Here is a 24,476-nt window from a genome sequence, read left to right as displayed (position 1 = left end):
TTATGCATAATTATATATTTTAGCCTAATCTTAATTATTATTAGTTTAAAAGTTCCTACACACACATTAATGGAAAAAATTGTTTTAGATAAAACAATTTCATAACTCTCCATCCTTTACTATGGAGTCCTGTAATCAAAGAAAATATGTGTTGATAATTTTTTATTTTATCAGTAATTATCTTAATATAACCGATAATCTATAAGTTCTATCTTTACCTATATATAAAATAATCAAACTAATAATAATGATGATGTTGATGATAATAATAATAATAATCTATCTATATATAAAAGGAGAAGAAAAAGTACCACATGTCAGCACCACACTAAATCAGATTTTTTTAAAATTAAAATTAATTATGTGTATGTATTTATTTAAAAAAAAACTCTAACGTTGTGGTCCTTTTTTTGTGGAAATGTATATTTTAAATTTTAACCGTCTCTCCACAATCTCCTCATTTAAAGAAAAACAAAAATGTAGATAATAGTAATAATAATAATAATAATAATAATAATAATAATAATAATAATAATAATAATAATAATAATAATAATAATAATAATAATAATAATAATAATAATCTATATATAGATATACTCCATAATTTATCTGTATATTATAAAAATCAGAAAAAAAACTTACCACAAAAAAGAATTAAATTAAAATCTAAAAATGTAAAAATAAAAATATTTTTTTAAATAAACCCGTAAAAAACATAAGTCATCAAATATTGAAAATAAAAACTTATAAATAAAAATAATTGTTATATATTTTTAACACGTTTTGGACTCTTAAAAAATTTATAAATGTTTATTGTCAGCACTACCAAAAAAACCAAAATTTGTAAATTATTAAAATTAATTGGAATTCTAAAAATAAAAATAGAAATTTCAAACACTAAAAAGAAAATTAAAAATTAAAAATAATTTTTTTTTAAAAAAAAGCTCAACGTTGTGGTCCTTTTTCTGGAAAGGTATTTTTTAAATTGAACCATCTAACTGCACATTTTTTATTTAATAATGGTGGAAAAAATAAGAAATAAAAAAATATTTTAACTGCACATTAACTTCCCACTTCTATCCTAAAATAAAAGGAGTGGTTAGTGATAAAATATTCAAACAAACGGATAGTTCTTCCCCAATCAACGTAACTGTTTTCCAAAAATTTATTTATCCTTCTTAAAAGAAGGCACAAATTTATGATCATAATCGAGTCAAGAAAAAATTATCGAGAAAAATCAAGAGAAGTTGAACAATTAAGTGAGCAATTCATATCTCAAGAAAGAGGAGTTCGTTGGAACTATGGTACTGAACAGACTTTGTGGTAATTATGGGAAAATCTCACTTTTTTGTTTTTTGAGGTCTATGTGTTTTTTCTTCCTATTTTGTTAGGAAATATGTTGTTTTTTATGTACTATATAGAGGATTAAAAAATGATAAATAAATTATGAAAGAAATTGAAAACTCTCAAAAATGAATGAATGTATTTTTATTTTTTAAATTATGTTGTGACTATGGATTATTTTTTTATTTTTAATATTGAGTATGATAATATTTAGATGTGAAATAATTTATCTTTAGGTTGAATATTTACAAGATTTTGCATATATGCTTGAAAGTTTTTTAAAGCAATCATGAATTCACGTAAGTTTTATCTTTATTTTTTTTTAAATGGAAGCAACCAAGAAAGTAAGTTTATTGATCAAAGCATAAAATCAAAAGACATCAATGAAGATAGTTTCATGAAATAACATTAGTGGCCTAGATAGTGACGATGAATCTCTCAGTGACATTGAAAAATTACATGAAGATCATCTCCATATTTCAATGTTAATCTCTCACTCTTTCAACGAGTAGAAAATTAGTCAAAAACTTTTAAAATTGAGCATTTTTTTCCAGGAAAATCTATACATATAAGTATGTACATATTAGAAATTAAATATATTATATTTTAAGTAATCTGAAAGTTAATTATATGTTTTATAAGTCCATTACTTTTTGTTTTATTTTTTAATTTTTAATACTTATTCATATATATATGCAACTTCAGATTATGATCACTAATTTAATAATTACGTAAAATTAATTTTATATAATCTATTAATTAAAATTAAAATACAATTTACAAATTTTAATCAATCTTTTTTAATCTGTATTTAAAAAATAGACGGAAAAAGAATGCTATTTTAAAAAAATTTATACAAAAAAAATAGTGAAAGCATATATAAAAGGTGTTATAATGAAGTTTATTAACATTATCTACTTCTACTAAATTACACGTAAAAAATATTAAAAAGAAAAAACTAAAAAAATTCTAACTGCAGAGTGCAGACGTTAACTCTCTACTTCTAAAATTGTTTTAAAAGATGTTATAATAAAGTTTATTAAAATTAGTTTATAAATAACTAAAAATTAAATAGTTTGAAATTGCAATTTAAGATTATAAAATATAAATAAAAAGAATAATTTAATTAAAATTTTAAATTTGAACCATCTAACTGCACATATAAAAGGAGAAGAAAAAGTGCCACATGTCAGCACCACACTAAATCAGATTTTAAAAAAATTAAAATTAATTATGTGTATGTATTTATTTTTTTAAAAAAACACTCTAAAGTTGTGGTCCTTTTTTTGTGGAAAGGTATATTTTTAATTTTAACCATCTTTCCACAATCTCCTCATATAAAGAAAAACAAATATAGATAATAATAATAATAATAATAATAATAATAATAGAATAATAATTATAATAATAATAATAATCTATATATAGATATATTATTTATCTGTATATTATAAAAATCAGAAAAAAAAACTTACCACAAAGAAGAATTAAATTAAAATTTAAAAATAATTTTTAAAAAAAATAAACCAGTAAAAACATAAATCATCAAATATTGAAAATAAAACTAATAAATAAAAAGATAATTGTTATATATTTTTTAACACGTTTTGGACTCTTAAAAAATTTATAATGTTTATTGTCATCACTACCAAAAAAAAAACAAAATTTGTAAATTATTAAAATTAATTGGAATTCTAAAAATAAAAATAGAAATTTCAAACACTTAAAATAAAATTAAAAATAAAAATAAAAAAAATATTTTCTAAAAAAGCTCAACGTTGTGGTCCTTTTTTTTGGAAAGATATTTTTAAAACTTGAACCATCTAACTGCACATTTTTATTTAATAATAATGAAAAGTAAGAAATAAAAAAATATTTTAACTGAACATTAACTTCCCACTTCTGTCCTAAATAAAAGGAGTGGTTAGTGATAAAATATTCAAACAAACAGATAATTCTTCACCAATCAACGTAACTGTTTTCCAAAAATTTCATCATCTTTTTTAAAATTAGTTTATAAATAACTAAAAATTAAATAGTTTGAAATTGCAATTTAAGATTATAAAATAAAAAAAGAAAAAAAAGAAATAATTTAATTAAAATTTAAAAATATGTGTAAACTTACTCAGTAACCACCGCAAAAAATAATTTTTTTTTAATAAAAACTGCAAACTCAAATAAAATTTTTTTAAAAATAAAACAAAAAAAAGTTCAAGCTCTACCCCCGACACAATATACATATACATGCGTAATCTCAGACACATTCAAAAAGGGCAAAAGCTTTTGGAGAGAACAATTAAGAAAAATAATTGATTTCCAAAATATTAAGACACATTCGTATTTTTAGATTGCATTGTTTCATTAATAAAATACGTATTAACTAATTACAAATAAGTATTAACTAATTATGAATACGTGGCTGAAATAATTGTTCCATGCATAATGGAGTCTTTTAAAAACAAAACTTATATTGAATTCACAAAATTAATTTTAAAAATTTAACAATTTAAGTTTTATAAAATAAAAATTTTAAATCTAATAATTAATATGGACAACAATGAATTTGAAATACATTCAGTTGTTTCCACAAAAATATAGGCAACAATGAATATGTTAAAATAACAGTATTTATAATTAACATTAAAAATAATTTTAACAATTTTTTAAATTTTTTTCAGACTTTTGAGAAATATTGTCTTTGACAATTTATAACTGTTTTTCAAATATATCATCTCTCAACTCTTAATGAGCCTATTTTTACGGAAATGATTAACTACATTCCCATAATATATGGCTATATAATCTAAAATATAAATCATGTTTTTAAGGTACTTAATTTTTAAACTATTCCATAACTTAATGTAATGCTTATTAGTTATAACTATCACATATTTAACTTTTATAGTGGATATACAATTTTTCAACTCAAAAATAAATTTTTTTATAATTGAAGAGTCAGTCTTCCTTTTTTATATATAAAAAAAATGTTTAGCTTACTTAGATAACACTTAGAGGAGTGGAAGCGTAGAAACTTGATCAATATGAAATGAATAAAGAGATATCATGTATTTTTGTACACAACTTGTAAATTGACCATTAACATGAGGAATTTATTATTCAGATAAATATTTTAAAATCATTATGAAAAAAATTTGAAAATGAATAAATTATTTAATTTACGCAAAATCTCTCTATTGAAAGAAAATAATAAATAATTTTTTTTCATATATTAATTTGAGAGAGTGTACCAACATATTCTCTTAATTCTTTCATTCTTATTTATTTTTAATCATAATATATTTTTGAAACGTTTGTATAAGAAATATATAATTATCATAATTAGTTTTTTCAAAAATGTTATTTGATGATCGTGCGCATGCATTTATATGATTTGTTCCTTTAGTTATATAAAATTTTATGATATTAAGTACATTGCATGAAAAATATGATGATAATTATATTTTAATAAAATCAAAATGATGTAATATATTTGAACAATTAAATAAATTTTAATAATCTCCATGCAATGCGCGGGCACGTATATTAGCATAGTTAACAGAAGAAAAGTTAATTAATAAAGAAAACAAACCAAAACAAAAATGGTATAAAAAATTATAATTTCTGACATGGCGCTGATATGGCAGCGAGTGTGATACACCACACATTATGAGAGTGGTGTTATACGTTTCAGGGTGATATTAAATTCACTTTTAAGTAGTAAAGGTGTGTAATAGGTCGTTATAATAGTTTAAGCGTGAAACTGACTTTTTGGGACAACTTCAAGGGGGAATCTATGTCTTTTCCCTTGTAAAATAATTATTCTATCATTTTACATTTTAAAAATATATATTAAAATTTGACTTTAGACTACCAATAATTTTAATTGTTTTCATTGTATATGTGAATTTATGTGGGTTCAAACTTATTTTTAACTTTTTACATGTTATAAGAGTGATAAAACATTATTTATTAAGATAATTTGTATAAAGCTACTAAAATATTCAAGATAGTAAATGAAAATGGTTCAATAAAAATAATACAATTTCTTACATGTTTTCCAATTGACCTCTAAAAAATAAATTCTTAAGTCACTATCCTATTAAATCAATACAACTTAATGAAAAAAGAATTATTTTTTATGAATTTTATTTTTAGTATAAAACTTAACTAGAAAAAGAAAATATTAAAAAAGTTATATACAGGGCGGGGTGGAGCGGATTGAAAATGAAAAAAATTATTATACGGAACGGAATGAATTAAAAAATTTGCGGGTTAAGCTCAACCCACATGCACCGCCCCATTGCCATCCCTATAGGTAGGTGCATTTCTTGAGCATAAAACTTGAGTAGAGGAAACCTAAGAAGGGAGTCAACCATCATTCCTACTTCATTCCTTTCTTTGAACATTCTTTCTCTCTCATCTAACCTTTCTATTGCTCCAAAGTTATGATCCCTTTCTTTTAAAATACGTACAATCTCTTTCACAACTCAAAACATATATAAACCCCAACTCCCACAATGCATAACTAATATTAATGCATGAGCACCATCTTCTCTACTAATTATTCATATAATGAAATATTTTTACAATATCTTCGTCTTGTGGATTTTGTTAATAACGCTCGATAAATGTGAGGGTCTAGGCGTGAATTGGGGGACGCGAGCAAGTCATCCACTTCCACCGGATATTGTAGTGAAGTTGTTAAAAGAGAACGGATTCAATAAAGTGAAGTTGTTTGAAGCGGATCCAGGAGTGTTGAAGGCGTTGGGCAGATCAGGTGTTCAAGTTATGGTTGGGATACCTAATGACTTGTTAGCACCATTGTCCGCTAGTGTTCGTGCTGCTGAACAATGGGTGCAACAAAATGTTTCATCATTTATTTCTAAGAATGGGGTCGATATCAGGTTTGTTCCTTAGATTATATTAATTAATTCGACATTTTAAAATAAAATTCTAGATGTTCAAAAACGTTATGGAAAATTGTATAAATTTAAACTTCTTTTTTTTTTTATCAATATGATGAAAATATACATAGTATTAAAATGATAGTGAAAATGATTCTAAAACAAAGAAAATTATGACAGCTAAAAAGGAATAGACCGAGTAAAAAAAAGAGTACACATCTTACCATAGTCCATAGGGCATAAGAAATAAAGGTTGTTTCCGTGAATACATGAAAATATTATATTATATTATATAACTTTTTCACTAGTTTTTTACCGAATCACCTCATTCGGAAAATTCATGATAAAAATAAATATAACTGAGAGTTTCCTAATTTTTTTATATGAAATAATAACTGTTTTTTCCCTTTCACAACAAATATAAGTTGCAAAATAGTGATTTTCTTGTAATATAAATATCAATTTATTTGCTTGAGATTAAAGTGTTGATATTGTAGACACACTGCATATTCTTAAGATACATGACTTGCAAATAGAAGAAGAGATGTATTGTAGGTACTATTTATATGTTCCTATCTTCTATATTGTTATCCGTAAATTACACGAGATTATAATTTCAGCAGCACAAAATATGTAGGTGAGCTTACTTATAAACTGAGGTATTTATGAACTATGGAATAATATCGATCTGTTTAAGGTGATGTCTCGTTAGGTGATTATGCATATCTTTTCTTTTTGATATGTGGATACATAGTATGTCATCAAATTAACTCTTACCTTCAAAATAATAGGGATGTATATATGTAAACTGGAAAATATTTTTATTATTAAATATAATTTAATTTATCATAATAACCCACTATATTATTTATTATTTATTGTGTTTTAATTTATATGACATACTTTCTTTTTAGTCTGTCCCAAAAAGATAGATACTTTTTTATTTGACAAATATTTAATGGTACTATCAACATTTTACCGGACATCCTATTTTACTCGGGTTGAATCCACTTATTTGCAAAAGGTCGATGAATGATTTTGGAATATTATAAATCTTTTACATATTTCTTAAGGTTTGTGTTTAGTCAAACTACACCACATACATTAAAATTGAGAAACTACTTCTTTTTTTAAAGAAAATATCAATATAATTAAGAGTTTATGTTATGCATATTGACTAGGTAAAAATATGTAGTAATTATGCAATCAAATCAACTAAAAGGTATTACACATAACTTTATTATATAATAGTAATTTTAATTGTAACCTAAAATAATTTATATATAACATTTGCTTACGTTAGTAATAGAAAATTTTGTCTTCACTTTTTGCATATACTTAAATCGATCAACGAATGCTACTACAAAATAGAATTTATTAGTAACCTTAATTTATCAAGGAATAGGATGGGAAGGAAAAGAAATGAACTTTTTTAGAATGTGATTTAACATTTTTACATGTGAAAATTATTTTTTGTGTTCCTTAATTAATTCAGAAATCAACTTAGGTACTTTATATTACTCTGTTAATTGTCATGGTGAACACGAATAGTCTAACACAAGTCTTTATAATCACATCACCGTAGTATTTCTTCTCCATGCACGACTAAAATTTAATTAGGACAATTTTCTATTACTGCGAAAGTAGGACCAGTGAGTCCGTTCCTTTTCCGACGCAATTATAAAATTGTTTACTTTCTTCTTACTATTTTATACTAATACTTTTTTTTTATTGTCTCTCAGGTATGTTGCGGTGGGAAATGAGCCTTTTTTGAAAGACTACAAAGACACATTCCTTAACACAACATATCCGGCCCTCCAAAATGTGCAAGCAGCTCTTATCAAAGCAGGCCTTAGTCGACAAGTCAAGGTTACGATTCCAATTAATGCTGATGTGTATCAAACGGACACTGGAGTCCCCTCCGGTGGAAATTTTAGATCAGACATTCATGGTCTCATGATGAATATCGTCAAATTCCTAAGTGATAACGGAGGTCCTCTCACCATTAACATCTACCCATTCCTTAGCCTCTACGCGGATCCTCATTTCCCAATTGATTTCGCCTTTTTCTCAGGAACTTCATCTCCTGTTGTTGATGGTTCCATCTCGTACACTAATGTATTCGAAGCTAATTATGATACTCTTGTTTGGGCTCTAGAGAAAAATGGTTTCGGGTCGTTGCCTATAATTGTAGGAGAGATTGGTTGGCCAACTGACGGAGATTCCAATGCAAATATCGAGTATGCTAAGAAGTTCAATCAAGGTCTACTAGACCGAATTAGTCGTGGCATAGGTACCCCTAAACGTCCTACACCACCAGACATTTACCTTTTCGGGCTGGTGGACGAAGACACCAAGAGCATCCAACCAGGTAATTTTGAGAGACATTGGGGAGTTTTTTACTATGATGGAGCTATCAAGTACCAACTCAATTTAGGTAACAAACAAAGTTTGAAAGCAGCAAAAGGCGTTCGATATTTAGCTAGGAAATGGTGTGTGATGGCCCCTGATGCTAATGTTATGGATCCTAACTTACCTGACAGTATCAACTATGCTTGTAGTTATGCAGATTGCACTAGTCTGGGATATGGTTCATCATGTGGTGGATTGGATGTTAAGAGCAATGCTTCGTACGCGTTTAATATGTACTACCAAACTATGAATCAACAGAAGGGGTCGTGTGAAAGGTTTCACAATTTATCGGTCATTACAACAATTGATCCATCTCCCTCCTCTTCTAATTTTGGTCGAAGCTCTTCAAATTGTCGATTTGAGATCATGATTGATGTGGGAAGGCACGAGACGAGGGTAAATCCAGGAACGTCTTCAGCTACAAAGATCAAACATTTTTCTCTTGTATTATTGGTACTAGTATTCATGTTGCACTACTAAAATGCATGTATCTGCATTAGGTTATGGGATACTCATTTACAAGTTACATGTACAGTGATGTGATCTCTTGTTCTCTTCTACAAGAAATAATATCTTGAGTTTACGTGATTGTTCATCAAGTTTTATATATATACATATTGGTTATATGTAATTTGGTTAAAACTATAGACAAACTTTATAGTAAGAAAGAGTACACCTTAAATTCGACATTATTATGATCCAATTGAACTTTTATTAATGAAAGCATAAGGAAGGAATTCGAAGGTGAAAGACAAATAGTTTCTCTGACATAGAGTCAGAAGTTAAGGTCTTTGCCTTGGCAAGTAAGGACATTTTTTTTGTTGTGGGAGCAAGACACCGAATTATATGTTATAGCTCATATGGTCTATGCCGGTTAATAGTAAATATCCCACAACATGAACTAAGTGGTTCTAAAGGTTTTGTGAAGCTTTCATGATGATTTTAAGATCCATTGATCATATTCGTGATTTATGATGTCTCTTTAAAGGTTTTACTATGCTTAGCTTGGTCATGCACATCATGTTTTTAATTATGTCCTCTTATTTTCATGTTTTATTGCATTTCCCTCATACTTAATACATTCCAAGTACTAATGCATATTTGTGTTGACAACTCCTCTCCCTCCGTTTGTGGTTAGTGATCACCTAGAGATTTCGAAGACTTGGTGAGTCCTCATGTTCTGAGGACGATGTCACCGTTATTGCTTTCTTATGTCATAATGTTTTTCGGATGTTGTATTTGGTGTACGGGTTACGTCCCGACCACTCCTTATGATGTAATAGATGGCTTGTCAAGACTATGTTAGACTTTTGCTTTCAAATGTCAAACTCGTTTTCTTTCTTAATATGAAGTGCTTTACTTTTACCTGTTACTATATGTATATGTATGTCAATTGGCTTGGGCAGGGCCTTTTGGGGTCTTATATGCCATGTCACGTCCAAGGTGTACTTTGGGTCGTGATAAGCACGGGATAGAAGGAATAGCTCACCCTGAAATCTGATGTGCTAGAGACTACCTAGAGCTGAGGGTGAGTCAAATCTATGGTACACTCGTTGCACTCCATAAAAGGAAAACAAAGAAAAACACAAGTAGGGGTCAGTACAGGGAAACATGTACTGAGTAGATATATCGTCCAACTCAAAATAGAAAACAAATATGTATAAAGTAATAACATGAACTCAACTATAGCACTTAGTGGCTAGCAAACATCAAACAACATGAACAAGTGGCAACAATAATAAAGCAAGTACGTAATTAGTCACAATATCAAGAACACACATGAGGACTCATGCCTCCACATCACACTCTTTTGGGGAATGAGTTTTTTGAGATGAGTATATTAAGTTATTTAAATATGTTTTCCTTTAATGTTACCGTGCCGGAACATGACGCCCGATCTAATAATATCGTGCCGGCTAATGGCATCCGATCTAAATATATATTGTCGGTTGTGGCACCCGATCCAACAATATAGTTGATTCATCATTCTTTATCATCTATCTTCACTTCCTTAATAATATTTCAATATGTCTTCTTTATTCAAGACATCACTTTAATAGAACAAGTTCAAGATTATGAATTTCACGGCCTTGGGATTACAGACCAATCACAACACATGAATAATTCAAACCACAACAACTAAGTACATAGCAAATATCATAGCATTACACAATGACTATCAATCAATATTAAGAGTCTCTCTATCACATAAAACCATAACTTACCTCCACCAAAGAACTAAAATCAAGCAAGGTAATTCCCTAATGGTTTTCCTTTCCTCAATGCTTCAGAATGTTTCCAATCTATCAAGTATGCATAATTCATAAGTAAACGGATCCATAGACACTCATATTATTATATGTCTTGCCTAGACCCAAAAACTCACCCAAATCTATAATCAATTTCCTAAAGTTCAAGCCTAAGGGTAAGTCTCAATTCCTCCAATTATCATAACTTTAATGATATTTAAATCATACAATACACCTAATATTTAATTACCTATCTCAATAAATCAAAACTTAATTATAATATGATAACAAAATTATAATATTAAAAATTGAAGGAGACAAAAGTTGGTCTCCCTCAAAATCAATCAGTAATCACGCTATAATCATTGTACTTTTGATTCCCTTTTTTTTCTTTCTCAATTCTAATAATATATTAATAATATACTCTAATCATATATTCATTTGCAAGAAGTAAGCTTGATTATATTTTTCTTACCTGAATGTGTAGTCGGTTCTTGTTGTCGATGCCTCAATCAGGTTTGTTTAGCAACACTTCATTTTTTCCTTTTTTTTTCCTTCTTTACACGTGGGTCATGTGGTAAGAGTATTAAATAAATTATGGACTAATCCATTAATCATCCACTAATAAAAATTAATTATTTAATAAATATCCGTCAACTAAATAGTCGTAGTTAAACGAATAGTACAAAATTCTCATTTAAATACCAATTTACCCACCGTTCGTCCCGAACTGTCAAAAGAAAGGTGAGGGTAAAAAAGGGTACATGACTCGACGAAAAGATGTGGATATCTTTCGTGCATATTAGCCTCAGTCTCCCAAGTGGACTCTTCAACGAGATGATTCTTCCACTAGACTTTTACAAATGCAATCTCCTTTGACCTTAACTTGCGGACCTTCCTATCTAGAATAGCTACAAGCTCCTCCTCATACGACATATTCTCATCAAGCAGGACCGAATCCCAACGAAAAATGTAGTTTCCATCGCCATGATATTTCTTCAACATAGACACATGACACCGTGTGCACTCCTGATAACCCTGGAGGCAAAGCTAATTCATTGTACACCTCTCCCACACGCTTAAGAACTTCAAATGGCCTAATATACCTCTGTCCAAGCTTACCTCACTTACCAAACCTCATAACACCCTTCATGGGTGAAACCTTTATCAATACTTGCTACCCCTCCATAAATTCCAAGTCCATGACCTTCCGATCTGCATACTCCTTCTGCCTGCTCTAAGCTGCTAGAAGCTTCTCTTGAATAAATTTCACATTCTCTAATGATTTCCTTAAAAGATTAGTACCCTAAGGTCTCACCTCAAATGTATCAAACCAACCAATGGGAGACCTACATCTTCTCCCATACAATGCCTCAAATGGGGCCATATCAATTCTCGAGCTATAGTTATTGTTATATGAAAACTTTGCCAAGGGTAAGAATTGATACCAATGACCACTAAAATCTATCACGCTCGGAGCATGTAACTCCCCGAGCCTACACCCTAGACGTGGCCGACACTCGAGAACCATTGTTGGTCCCCAAGAGAACCCTTGGCATGGCTAAAAACCCAACGGAAGACTTACTCAACAACATAAGGACTCAAATACAAGAATTTACTCATAGGATCTCAATAATAGACCAAACCAATAGAGGTCTGAAAGTATATAATTAACCATAAACGATTTACTTCAAGTCTTAAAACATCAATAGAATATAGGGAAAAGACTCCTCAAAAATACTGTCTAAGAAGCCTCTAATAACTATGATGGAAGTCGGGACAAAATCCACGACATCCTAACAATTGAAAAGTAAATGTGGAACCCTCTAGAAGCAAGGAGGCTCACCAAAGCTAACTCAAACTGCAAGTGGTATCAACAGAGCTCATGTTGATGACCTTGAACACTTCATGATGCAGGCCAAATGGCGTCAGTACATTAAATGTACGAGCATATACGAGGAAAAATAGAACATAATAATTAGCTTGAACTGATAAAAATGTAACACCTCAGTCTCGAAAAGAGCTTAATTTAGAAAGAACTAAATTAGAAAGAGCTAAATTGAAATTGGTACAAGTTGCACTTCAATTGTGGGTTTTAGATCAACTTCAAACAACCATAAAATTCAGTACATGATAATTTAGGTGGCCCAAGGGGTATAAAATAAAAGATCTTTGAATCCTTTTTCCAACGCCGTCAAGTTTGTTAAATTCCGAATTCAGATGAAGGAGATATGTCCATTTAAGTGCAGCCTGTCATTTTAAATCCTATTTCAAGACCTATAAAAGTGAATTAAGCCCTAAAACATTCATTCTCCTAAAATCATTAGACTTAGAAAGAAAAGAAAAGAAAAAGGCGACATTTTTCTCTCCGGAACAAGCAGAGCTCTCCTTCAAGTTCATCTCCGAAATCCAAAGGATTTCTCTGTAGTTATCTTCATTGGGTATGTGGAATTTCACTAGTGGGTTCCTTTCACTCATTAGGTCCTTAGAATTCAGTATGTTCTTCATCTTCTCCATGAATTGTTCAGACTTAAGGTTCCTAAATCTTAGGGATTCATTGTAATTCAGCTGCTATATTTTTTTTTTATATTAATTACATGTTTCTTAGAGAATTAGTATAGTCCCATGTATAAAACTCAGAAACCCTAGCTTGTGTTAATTGTCCATAGTTCATGAATTATAGTTGCTAGGAAGATTAGTCAGACAATCATGCTTCAGAATTCGAAAGTCATATCTTTCAGTATTTGTATGATGCATTCTCAGATAATGATCAGTATTTTGAGCTATCCAGTATTACAATTGCATTTTTAGCTTTTTATTCGGTTGGGAGTAAACTTAGCACCAAGCGGACAAAGGGATGAAGGCTCACTCGTTAGTTTAGGCTGAGACCTTTAGTAGCAAACCCTGAGTCCCAAAACTACGGCGCCACCGTATGTTCTAAAGGGATCATCCGTCAAATTAGGCTTGACATCCTTGTCCCTTGTGGACATCAATTAGTGGATCCACATCAGACTTGTTCATACCCTTGGCAAGGTATGAACACCCTTCCATCCAAGGTTACAAGTTGTCTCCATAGCTAGCTCAGCTTGGGTATGTCGGTTAATAGTATCTCCCATAGTCAAATTCATGTTGCATTGATCAATATTTAGTATTTATTTATTTCAGTATTCAGTTCAACATTTTATATCTTCATAATTAGTACTTGTTCATTGCATCCAACTTAACTTTTTGGTATGCTTCATTATATCTATATCCATGTTCAATTTCTATATTGTTCAGCTTAGCATATATCCCATATGTTCAGTACATTCAAAGTACTGACGCTTACTTTTGTACTACATCGTTGTATGATGTAGGTTCAGGCGCTCTGCATCCAAACCGCACTTAGCTTGACTTCCAATCCGTACTCAGTTGATGAGTCCACGATTTGGACTCATTTAGGGCTTTATTTGTATAGGTTTAGTGTCATCAAATGCTTATTTTGTGCTAATAACTGATGTAAAATTCTTGATTTTCAGGATTATGGATTAAAGAGCAAAGCAAGGACAGTAAGTTGCAAAAAATAACAAAGCGAGGTGAAAGAATGAAGAAAAGAGAGTCTCGTGATCGCCAAGTCAATTTGGTGAGTCGCTAAGTGGACCGCCTAAAGTTCTAGTGTGTCAAGCCCTGAAGGAAAGAACCAAGTGGGCGAGAGAAAGGATCAATCGGCGAATCGCCGAATGGTTCCGCGATGCAGTGTTGGATCGCCTAAAGTTACAGACCTGGAGGATGCTGAAGGCCAACGCAAAAAGAAGATAGAATTGACCAAACGGCGGATCGTCGAGTGGATCAGCGAGCTCGACTTACTGCGCCGAGTGGCTCTTCACAACACATTTTTGGTAATGATAAATACGTTTTTGAACATTTAGTTTAGTATCGAATTTTCACTATATCAATTTGTGATTAGAATTTTGAACTGAGAGAAAAGTTTTCTCTAGTTTTTCCTTAGCTTTGAAGAATTGAAGTTTTTCACTTTTGAGAAATTGGAAGTGAGTCTTTAAGATTCTTTAACTTGGAACATTGTAAAGAAGAAATTAATCTTACCCAGTTGATGGAAACTCAGTTTGGTAACACTTTTTATCTTTTTATAATGTCTAACTAAAACCCCAATTCTTGGGGTGTGAGTATATGATTATAAGCTGATTTAGTTTATGGGTATTGCTAATTGTTAGTTTAAATGTTGTTTAGAAGTGAGTTCAATCATTAATTGTGGTTTAATTTAAGAATTATAGTTGCAAATGGAGTTCTACCCTTGTGTTTTTGGCTTGCTCTAGAGAGAGGTTTTAAAACTAAGATTATTGATTGATAGTATGTAGGTATTGAGTTGTCATGGGTTCAGCTCGAGAGAGTGAATCCTAAACCCTTTTCCACAATTTGGCTCGGAAGAGTGAATGGACTAACGCATAGGTTTTTCTTACTTTGCATGCTTGTCGTTGTTCGAGAAATCGACTTGATTCGGGGTAAATTGTTCGAGAAAAAGTTTACCTCCTCTATAGTCTAGCTTACTCACTAATATCTAGCTATTTTCTAATAGTTGCAATTACCTATTTGTCTATATTAGCCTATAATCGAATCACATCCCAAGGACCCATCTCATTATTATTATTTAGTAATATTTGTTGTTGTTGTAGTTGATAATTAAAACCAAAACCCCCTTTATTTGACTTTTCGTGTCACCCCCTGACTTGAATTATGTTTTTATTCGATAATGTCTATTCATATGACTGATTTGAACATATTTGTACTTTACTATTGAATCTTAAACACGTACCACTCCCTATGGGATTCGACCCCAACTCATTTAGTTGGATTATATGCTGACTAGCGATCATTGACACTTAGATTGGAAGAAGTGTCCTTGAAACATTGATCAAAATGGCACCGCTGCCAGGGAGTGGTATTGGTTAAGATTTTTTGGTGAAGTTGAATTTTGTTCTTTTTAGTCATAGTTGAATCTACTTATTTTTAGTTTTGGTTTATGTGTTGTTGTTTTAAAAAAGAGGAAATTAGTGTTAACGGGAAAAATGGTAGCCAAGTGGGCCACCAAGATGACATCGACAACCTCAACTATGGCAATGAGCCGATTGTTAATGACCCTCATCTTATGGGTGGAATTGGTGTCATTCGCTTGCCTCCAGCTGAAGGGAACATTGTGTTCCACATTACAAGTACCATGTTGCAACTCTTGCAATTAAAAGGGTTGTTTGGTGGGTTGGCTCATGAGGATCCCCATGAGCATATAAGAAACTTTGTTGATGTTTGCGGGCCATTCTCCTTCAAGAACATATCCCAAGAGTCGGTCTGGTTGAGGTTGTTCCCATTTTCGGTAATGGGAGAATCATGTAAATGGTTGGCTGAATTGCCAAGAAACTCCATAACTTCGTGGGAAGAGCTTGTCACTGCATTTCAAGTGCGATTTTGCCCTTATTCGAAGATGATAATACTTTGGGAAAGCATCCAAAGCTTCTAAGTGTTTAGAGGGTAAGCCAATTCATGAGACTTGGCTAAGATTTAAGAAGTTGGTGTTGCAATGCCCAACTCATGGTTTGCCCGACAACGTTTTGCTGCAATACTTTTATCGAAGCCTTGATTCGGTGAACAAGGGAGTAGCTGACCAACTTTCTTCGGGAGGTTTGATGCAACAACCTTACATTATAGCAGCCCAACTTTTGGATGGTATGGCAACATTTAACCGGGCTTGGTACACCCGTGAAGATCAGATCTCCCCTCTCACTTTTAAATTGACCAAGGAGCAGATTGAGAAAGACCAAGAGAGGGACCAAAACATGGCAAAAATCATGACTCAACTTGATATTTTGTCCAAGAATATCATGAGAGCTAGTTCTAAAAGTGTCAATGTTGTGGGTGTTGGGTGTGTAAACCCCGATGAGGCCAAGTTTTAAGCATTGTACAATGAATAGGTGAATTTCCTAGCCAACCAATGAGGTGGCTATCGTGCAAACTACCCAAGGCAGGGTAGTAACCAAGGTTGGAACAGGGATGAAGGCTGGAAAGATCGTGATAGAGAGTGGAGGGATCGTAACCCCACTTGGAATGAAAGAGACGGGGAGAAGGATAGGTATAATCCTCCCCACGAGCACCAAAAACCCAAAGATTTCGAGGGTGGCCGGTCAGAGTATACGCTCTCTCGTAGTCTCAACAAGGTTGAAGGGTCCGATAAAATCTTGAAAGAGATGAAGGAAAATGTATCGACCCTTAGCTAGACGGTTACCTCTCATTCCGTCTCTATTAAATAGTTGGAGACCCAGATGGGTCATATCTCGTCTCATTTAAACCCGAGACAACAAGGGGGTTGCCTAGTGACACTATGGCCAACCCCAAGAACGAAGTTTGATTGAGGACTTGCGTCATTCCACGACGTTAACTAAGGCACTGCTTGGGAGGCAACCCAAGTTTTTATTGCTTTCTTTTGGTTTTGGAAATAATCGTGTGGTGATTGTGCAGGTGAAAGAGTGGAATGTGTTTGAAAAGTGGTGATTGGCGAGGAAAATGTCCAGTCAGCGAATCACCGAAGAGGTCGGCGATCCCGACTTGGACCGCCGTTGGGCTCAAGAAATTATCAAATTGGAGTCTGTAAAACTCGGTGGACCCAAAGACAAGTCGGCGAGTCGTCGAACAGGTCGGCGACCCTGACTTAATCTGTCGTTTGGACCCCCACATTAACTGGAGGTCTTGTAAAACTCGACGAGGTAATTTCCCATCGACGTGTCGCCGAGTGGGTCGGCGAGGAAAATTAATGTCGCCGAAAGGACAAGAACTGGACGGTTTTTAAAGGCCAAAGGTTTAAAATTTCAAACTCTTTCACATTCCCTCACTTTTTAACTTCCCAAAATCACACCCGCACTATATTTTCATGTTTTTACTGCTTCCTAGTCGTTGATTGTGTGTTTGGAGTTGGATATCTTTGCCGCCTAGCATTTCAAATCTCGAATTCGGCATTAAAGGTTAGTTTTTTGAACCCCGAACTCATATTTAGTGGTTTTACTCATTTGCAATTGTATTGTTCTTAGTGATGTGTGTTGGGCCTCTCTAAAATAGTGAATGTGTGCTTGTTTGCTTGTGTTAATTTCAAAATCATGCCTAAATTGCTTATATTGTTGTTTTCTCAAAATTTCGTGCTTTAAAATCGATCTAAATTATTGGGTTGTGCTAAATTAATGTTGGTTCTAGTTGGGTGAAGTCTCAGTAACCCATAAATGTGCTAAATGATGTACTTTGCCCGACGATGGAACATTTGACGTCATTCTTAAGGGCTTAGGTCGTCAAATGGACAAATTTGGCCAAATCGGGGAAAGTCTGAGTACCCCGGTGGCATGGGTCTTATGGTTCTAAGTTTAATTGAATGAGTTCATGGTTTGATTTTAATTTTGGGGGCTGCAGGGTTGATTTTAGAAGTCGGGGTAGAAAATAGGCACGTTGGGCAATTTGTCGAGCTGGGTCGAGCTCGTTGAACCACTCGGCGGTTCGTCGAATCTCCATTGATCGCCTTTAATTTCATGCTATTGTTGAGTATGGGTTCTGTAACCTTTGGTGAGAAGCCCGAGTTCACCGAGTGCACTCAGGGACTCGTCGAAAGTCTTATTTGATCGCCCTTTCTGCGCCCTTAAGCCTTAAAATACATTGTAACTTTCGGCGGGCTAGTCTTTGCTCACCAAATGTTGTCAGTGATTCACCGAATTCCCCTCCCATCGCCGACATGCCATTTTTTCTAGAAAATTTTGAGCTAATCCTTTCGGCGATCCCGATCTGGCTCGCCAAAGTGATTCGACGACTCGCCGGTCGGTTCGGCGAGTCTGTCTGCAAAATGATTTCTGTCATTTTTCTTGAACTGGTTCTAACAGTTTTCAATTTGTGTTGCAGATATGGCTAGACCAAAAGTGGCAAGAAGAAATATGCCGCCCCATAAGAGGGCTAAGGGAATAAAAATCAATGAGGATGCAGCTGCATCCAAGGCAAAGACAGCCAAACTTCCTACCACAGGTGGGAAGGGAACAGGGAAAGCCAAAGCACCTGCTTCTGCATCACCGGAGGTCAGCTCCGACAGTGACGGGATATATGCCACTCATCTCACCACTTCTGAGAGTGAGGGTGAGTACCAGGATCCTCGGGCTACCACTTCTGAGCTTGAGCATGATTTGTTATTGTCAGCCCAGAGAGTTGAGCTACGTTCCAAGAGGCTGAATGATCCGTCTCAGGACTTCTCAGGCCATTGCTTCTCCTCATGCTCCAGCACAGGCTGTGGTCCTAGCACCACCGGTACAGGGTTTTCCTCCTCGGTCTATGAACAGACTGAAGACTGAGGGGCTGAAGACCATTATAGAGGAGAAGAGGTTGTTAACTGATGGAGTCATAGACAAATACCTGGAGATGATGAGTTGCTTGAGGTCCCACAAGTTCGAGTAGTTCACCAGGCCCTGAGGCCCCTATATTCCTACATGGATCTGGGAGTTCTACATCGTCTACGAAGCCCTAGTGCCACATGGGAAAAAGCAGGCTGCCAAATTCAAGTCGGTAGACTATGTGGTTGTCAGGGGCAAAAAAGTGAAGTGTGATTGTGATGTTATCAATGCAGTCTTAGAGTGCTCAAGGAGAATTGAGGATGACTGTCAGTACATGATCATGACAAAAACCTTGGAAAATATGAAAAAATGGTTGGCTCCTCTGATATCTGACTGTACTCCCAAGTGGCTCGAGGTTGAAGCACCCATTGAAAAGAATGACCTCAATGTAGTATCGAGGTATTGGTTTGGCTTCATCAGCAGTACCATTATGCCATCCCAGAATGAGTCGATTCTCCGCCACACGAAAACATCCTGCCTTGGTTGTATCATTAAGGGGACGAAGCTAAACTTGGGTATGATCATAGCATAGGAGATGGTCATGAGAGCCAAGCTATGCCAAACCTCTCTTCATTTTCCAGTGTTGATCACTAAGTTGTGCAAACAAGCCCGGGTGCCTCGGGATGAGAAAAAAAATGTAGAAGTGACCCCCACATCTTGTACTGACATCCGGAGGATTGAGCCAGAGTACTTGAAAGACGAGGCTAAGAAGAAGAAGGCAGCCCCAGTGGACTCTTCCCCGGTTATTGATATTCAGACACTACCTGCAGAGGCAGTATTGCCTACTCTGACCCCTGGGCCTTCAGGTACATCTAGTGTTGTCCCTTCTGTTACTCCCAATTCCTCCATTGTTGTTTTGCCCCTAGATCTGGTACTGTTGATGCCCGACCTTCACTCACCCAGGCTGCATTACTACGGATGGAGCAGCTAGCCCATTTTGCTGATATACGCGCCTCCAGACTTGAGGCCACCATTCTAGGGATGATCGAGAGGCTCTTTGTTGATGTTGTGACACCCCTAAGTGCGACTATTGATGCCCTTGTAGCGCAGATAGCGGTGTGTGAGCAAGGACAAGAGGGTATTGATGAGGTGACGACCCTAAAGGCCGCGATTGCTAAGCTGAGGAAGGATGTGGACCAGTTGAAGTCCACAGGTATATCAATGATTTTTGGGACTGTGGAGATCCCCGATATGCCAGCTAATACAGATATGCCTCCAACTACCACCGGAGATGAGATTCAAGCTGAAGAGGTGGCTGCTGCAGAGTCTGAGGCCTAGACTGGTGAGGAGCAGCTTGGTATTGATATAGAGGCTTCTTATGAGGGCCTGATAGAGGTTGAGGAAGCGATGATAGATTCAGTCGTACAAATTTCTTTGGCAGACACCACTATGGCCGAATCTAGTGTTGTATCGAGAACTGATGCCCCAACAGATGGAGCGACTACGTAGACAAGACTTCTTTTTACCTCCCTCTCTGTCACTTTTATGGATTTCTAGTATTTTGATTGCATTTGAGGACAAATTGCTTTTTATTTGTGGTGGGGTGAGGTATTTCCATACCTACCTCTTGTGACTATTATTTTTGTATATATTGGGTTTTTGTGCTATAAATTGTGTTTTGACACTGTTTTGTGGATGTTTGAGCTTGTGGCTCCTTATTTTAAATGCAAATGGTTTTTGACCCTTCTAAAAAAATTTGCCACCTCTTGTTGTGTTTAAATGTGGTTGCTCTTGTGCAAATTTGAGTGTCGGTCATGATCAATACCGATAACTTGAATAGTGCTCTTAATCGAACAAAAATGAATGTGCGGCTACGATGAGGCCAAATGAAGTTACATAGATAATATTTGAACTTTTTGCATCTCGTTGTGACTAGCCGGTTATTGAATTGAGTCTCTTATGATGAACATTGCACACTAGCGAAAGTGTGGAGTCTTGTTTGATATTGGTGTCAATGCCTTGTGTGATGAGCTAACTGTGAACCTTGTGTGATGGCACCTAGAATTTTCTCCGTTGGTCCAGTTGACTAAGTGATGCAAGCTCTTGAAATGATCTTAGGCAAAAATCTTGAAGAGTGAAACAATTTGACATTGTACCTCTTTTGTGGCGTACCTTGTGAGTGTGTGAACTTTGCTTGAACACCCCTTGAGCCTTATCCTTTTCTTGGAAGAAACTTGATGTAATTGTAACCTCTATTTATCCAGTCACCCATAATCCTCATGAAGTGTGGTTTGTTTGAATAGCCAACTTAGGCCAAAAGCCTAAGTTGGGGGTGTGGTGAAAAGGGAAGGTAAATCAAGAAGTGCAAAGAAGTCCCCCTTGACCCATGGTGTTGAGAAAGATGGAACCCCTCCATACAAAAAAGGGAGAAAAATAAAAGGAGAATGAAAAAGAAAAAACACGAAGACGTTGTGAAATAAACTTGTGAAAGTTGCAAAAGAAATGGGGTGTCCGGTATTCCATGAGAAGTGAATAATGGGGTGAAATTTGAGCATGAATGAGAATGTTGAAGAAAAGGAAAGAAAGTGATGTTCACATCACATTTCATAAGGATAGCATCCACTAAACCTAAATGATCATACATTTACACTCAGCCCCGTTACAAGCCTTAAAAAGACCTTTTTGATCTTGAGTGAGCTGAAACGAATGTTGATTGGAAAATAAGGGCAAACATATGGGTGAAGTCATGCATGTGTTCATCTTTGTGAATGTGAGAGTTGTATGTGATTCCGGAGCTTTAAATTATTGAAGAATAGTGTGTGAATGTGGAATCATTCCTTGTGTGAGGGCATTTGAGTACCTTTGTTGAGCTTGAACTTGCATTTGAAGCAAGTATTATGAACTTGAGAATCTTTGATAATGGTGAGTCACAACTTGAATCTTTGAGTGCACAATTGATCCTTGCATGAGTAAATTGAGTCTTGTTGTGTGCATTCATGATTGAGTCTTGTGTAGCACTGTTTGAGACTTCCTTTTTGAACTACTGAACTTGAGTTTTACTTGAGGACAAACAAAATTTTAAGTTGGGGGTGTTGATGAGTCCACGATTTGGACTCATTTAGGACTTTATTTGTATAGGTTTAGTGTCCTCAAATGCTTATTTTGTGCCAATAATTGATGTAAAATCCTTGATTTTTAGGATTATGGATTAAGGAGCAAAGAAAGGACACTAAGTTGCAAAAAGGAACAAAGTGAGCTGAAAGAAGGAAGAAAAGAGAGCCTGGTGATCGCCAAATCAATTTGGCGGGTCGTCGAGTGGCCATTTGACCGCCTAAAGTTCCAGTGTGTCAAGCCCTGAAGGAAAGAACCAAGTTGGTGAGACAAAGGAGCAATCGGCGGATCGCCGAATGGTTCTGCGATGCAGTGTTGGATCGCCTAAAGTTACAGACCTGGAGGATACTGAAGGCCAAGGTAGAAAGACGATGGAATTGACCAAAGGGCAGATCGCCGAGTGGATCAGCGTGCCCGACTTACTGCACCGAGTGGCTTTTCGCAACACATTTTTGGCGATTATAAATACACTTTTGAACATTTAGTTTAGTATCGAATTTTCATTATATTAATTTGTGATTAGAATTTTGAACTAAGAGAAAAGTTTTCTCTAGTTTTTCTTTAGCTTTGAAGAATTGAAGTTTTTCACTTTTGAGAAATTGGAATTGAGTCTTTGAGATTCTTCAACTTGGAACACTGTAAAGACGAAATTAATCTTACCCAGTTGATGGAAACTCAGTTTGGTAATGATTTTTATCTTTTTATAATGTCTAGCTAAAACCCCAATTTTTGGGGTGTGATTATATGATTATGGGCTAATTTAGTTTATGGGTATTGCTAATTGTTAGTTTAAATGTTGTTTAGAAGTGAGTTCAATCATTAATTATGGTTTAATTTAAGAATTCTAGTTGTAAATACAGTTCTACCCTTGTGTTTTTTGCTTGCTCGAGAGAGAGGTTTTTAAACTAAGATTATTGATTGATGGTCTGTGGGTTTTGGGTTGTCATGGGTTCAGCTCGAGAGAGTGAATCCTAAACCCTTTTCCATACATTCAGCTAGAGAGAGTGAATGGACTAAGGTGTAGGTTGTTCTTATTTTGCATGCTTGTCGATGTTCGAGAGAAATCGACTTGATTCGGGGTAAATTGTTCGAGAGAAAGTTTACATCTTTTATAGTCTAGCTTACTCACTAATATCTAGCTATTTTCTAATAGTTTCAATTACCCATTTGTCTATATTAGCCTATAATCGAATCATATCCCAAAAACCCGTCTCATTATTGTTATTTAGTATTATTTGATGTTGTTTTAGTTGATAATTAAAACCAAAACCCCCTTTATTTGACATTCGTGTCACCCCCTGACTTGAATTATGTTTTTATTCGATAATGTCTATTCCTATGACTGATTTGAACATATCCGTACTTTACTATTGAATCTTAAACACGTACCACTCCCTGTAGGATTCGACCCCAACTCATTTAGATGAGTTATATACTGACTAGCGATCGTTGACACTTAGAATTGGAAGAAGTGTCCTTAAAACGTTAATCAGGAGCTTCAATGGTGAGTCCTCATAGTTTGAGGACGATAGACATGCTTTACTTTTCAGTATTTCCTTTTCAATTTCAGACTTATTAGAGTTAGCTGGGGGCATGTCCCAGCAACTTAGATCAATTAAAGGCTTTCAGACATAGATTAGATTTAGCTTGAGCTGTTAGTGTTGTTTTCAGTCATCACTATATATATATATATATATATATATATATTCAGTTATTTTGGGTTTCTCCCCACTTCAAATATTAAACTGTTTTTAGCTTCTGCGCAATGCATGCTTTAATTAAACTTGTATAGATATGTCATGCCATGGGTTAGCTTGGGGTCACTTGTGACACTAAGCATCGTGTTGCGTCTAGGGGGTAGCCTCGGGGCATGACACAGACAATACAAATTTAAATTCATGCGGCCAACAATAATAATTTGATGATTTAAATCATTTTCATGGACATTTTGTGACTTCAAGATTTCGTTCAATTTTTAACTTAAACATTTGATCAAATTAGGATAGTTTTGCAACTCATTGGATTCGCCTCCAAAATGAAGAGATTTGAAACTTAAATATTAGCTTGAAGTTGAAGATTTTCATGAAATATAGTATAAGTGTGTGCCAATGAGC

The 24,476-nt window shown here is 34.1% G+C and overlaps 1 protein-coding gene across 1 annotated transcript; it reads left to right on the top strand.

Annotated features, from left to right (window-relative positions):
• The first annotated feature begins 5,880 nt into the window (after nt 1–5,880).
• Nucleotides 5,881–9,245, top strand: LOC125823298 (glucan endo-1,3-beta-glucosidase 5-like). The gene is made up of 2 exons (XM_049502691.1): nt 5,881–6,251; nt 7,994–9,245. Exons 1-2 carry the CDS (start codon nt 5,920–5,922, stop codon nt 9,141–9,143), a joined length of 1,482 nt encoding a protein of 493 aa, XP_049358648.1. The 5' UTR covers nt 5,881–5,919; the 3' UTR covers nt 9,144–9,245.
• The last annotated feature ends 15,231 nt before the right edge of the window (nt 9,246–24,476 follow it).

This window comes from Solanum verrucosum, unplaced genomic scaffold, assembly GCF_900185275.1.
Source record: "Solanum verrucosum unplaced genomic scaffold, falcon-dt-bn FXZP01000214.1, whole genome shotgun sequence".
Classification (NCBI taxonomy): domain Eukaryota; kingdom Viridiplantae; phylum Streptophyta; class Magnoliopsida; order Solanales; family Solanaceae; genus Solanum; species Solanum verrucosum.
Note: the sequence above shows the minus strand (reverse complement) of the source record. Positions and strands in the feature narration are given on the sequence as shown.

Coding starts and splice junctions, on each gene's coding strand:
- LOC125823298 (XM_049502691.1), top strand. CDS start 5,920: ATGAAATATTTTTACAATATCTTCGTCTTGTGGATTTTGTTAATAACG. Junction 6,252..7,993: donor AAGAATGGGGTCGATATCAG/GTTTGTTCCTTA, acceptor ATTGTCTCTCAG/GTATGTTGCGGTGGGAAATG.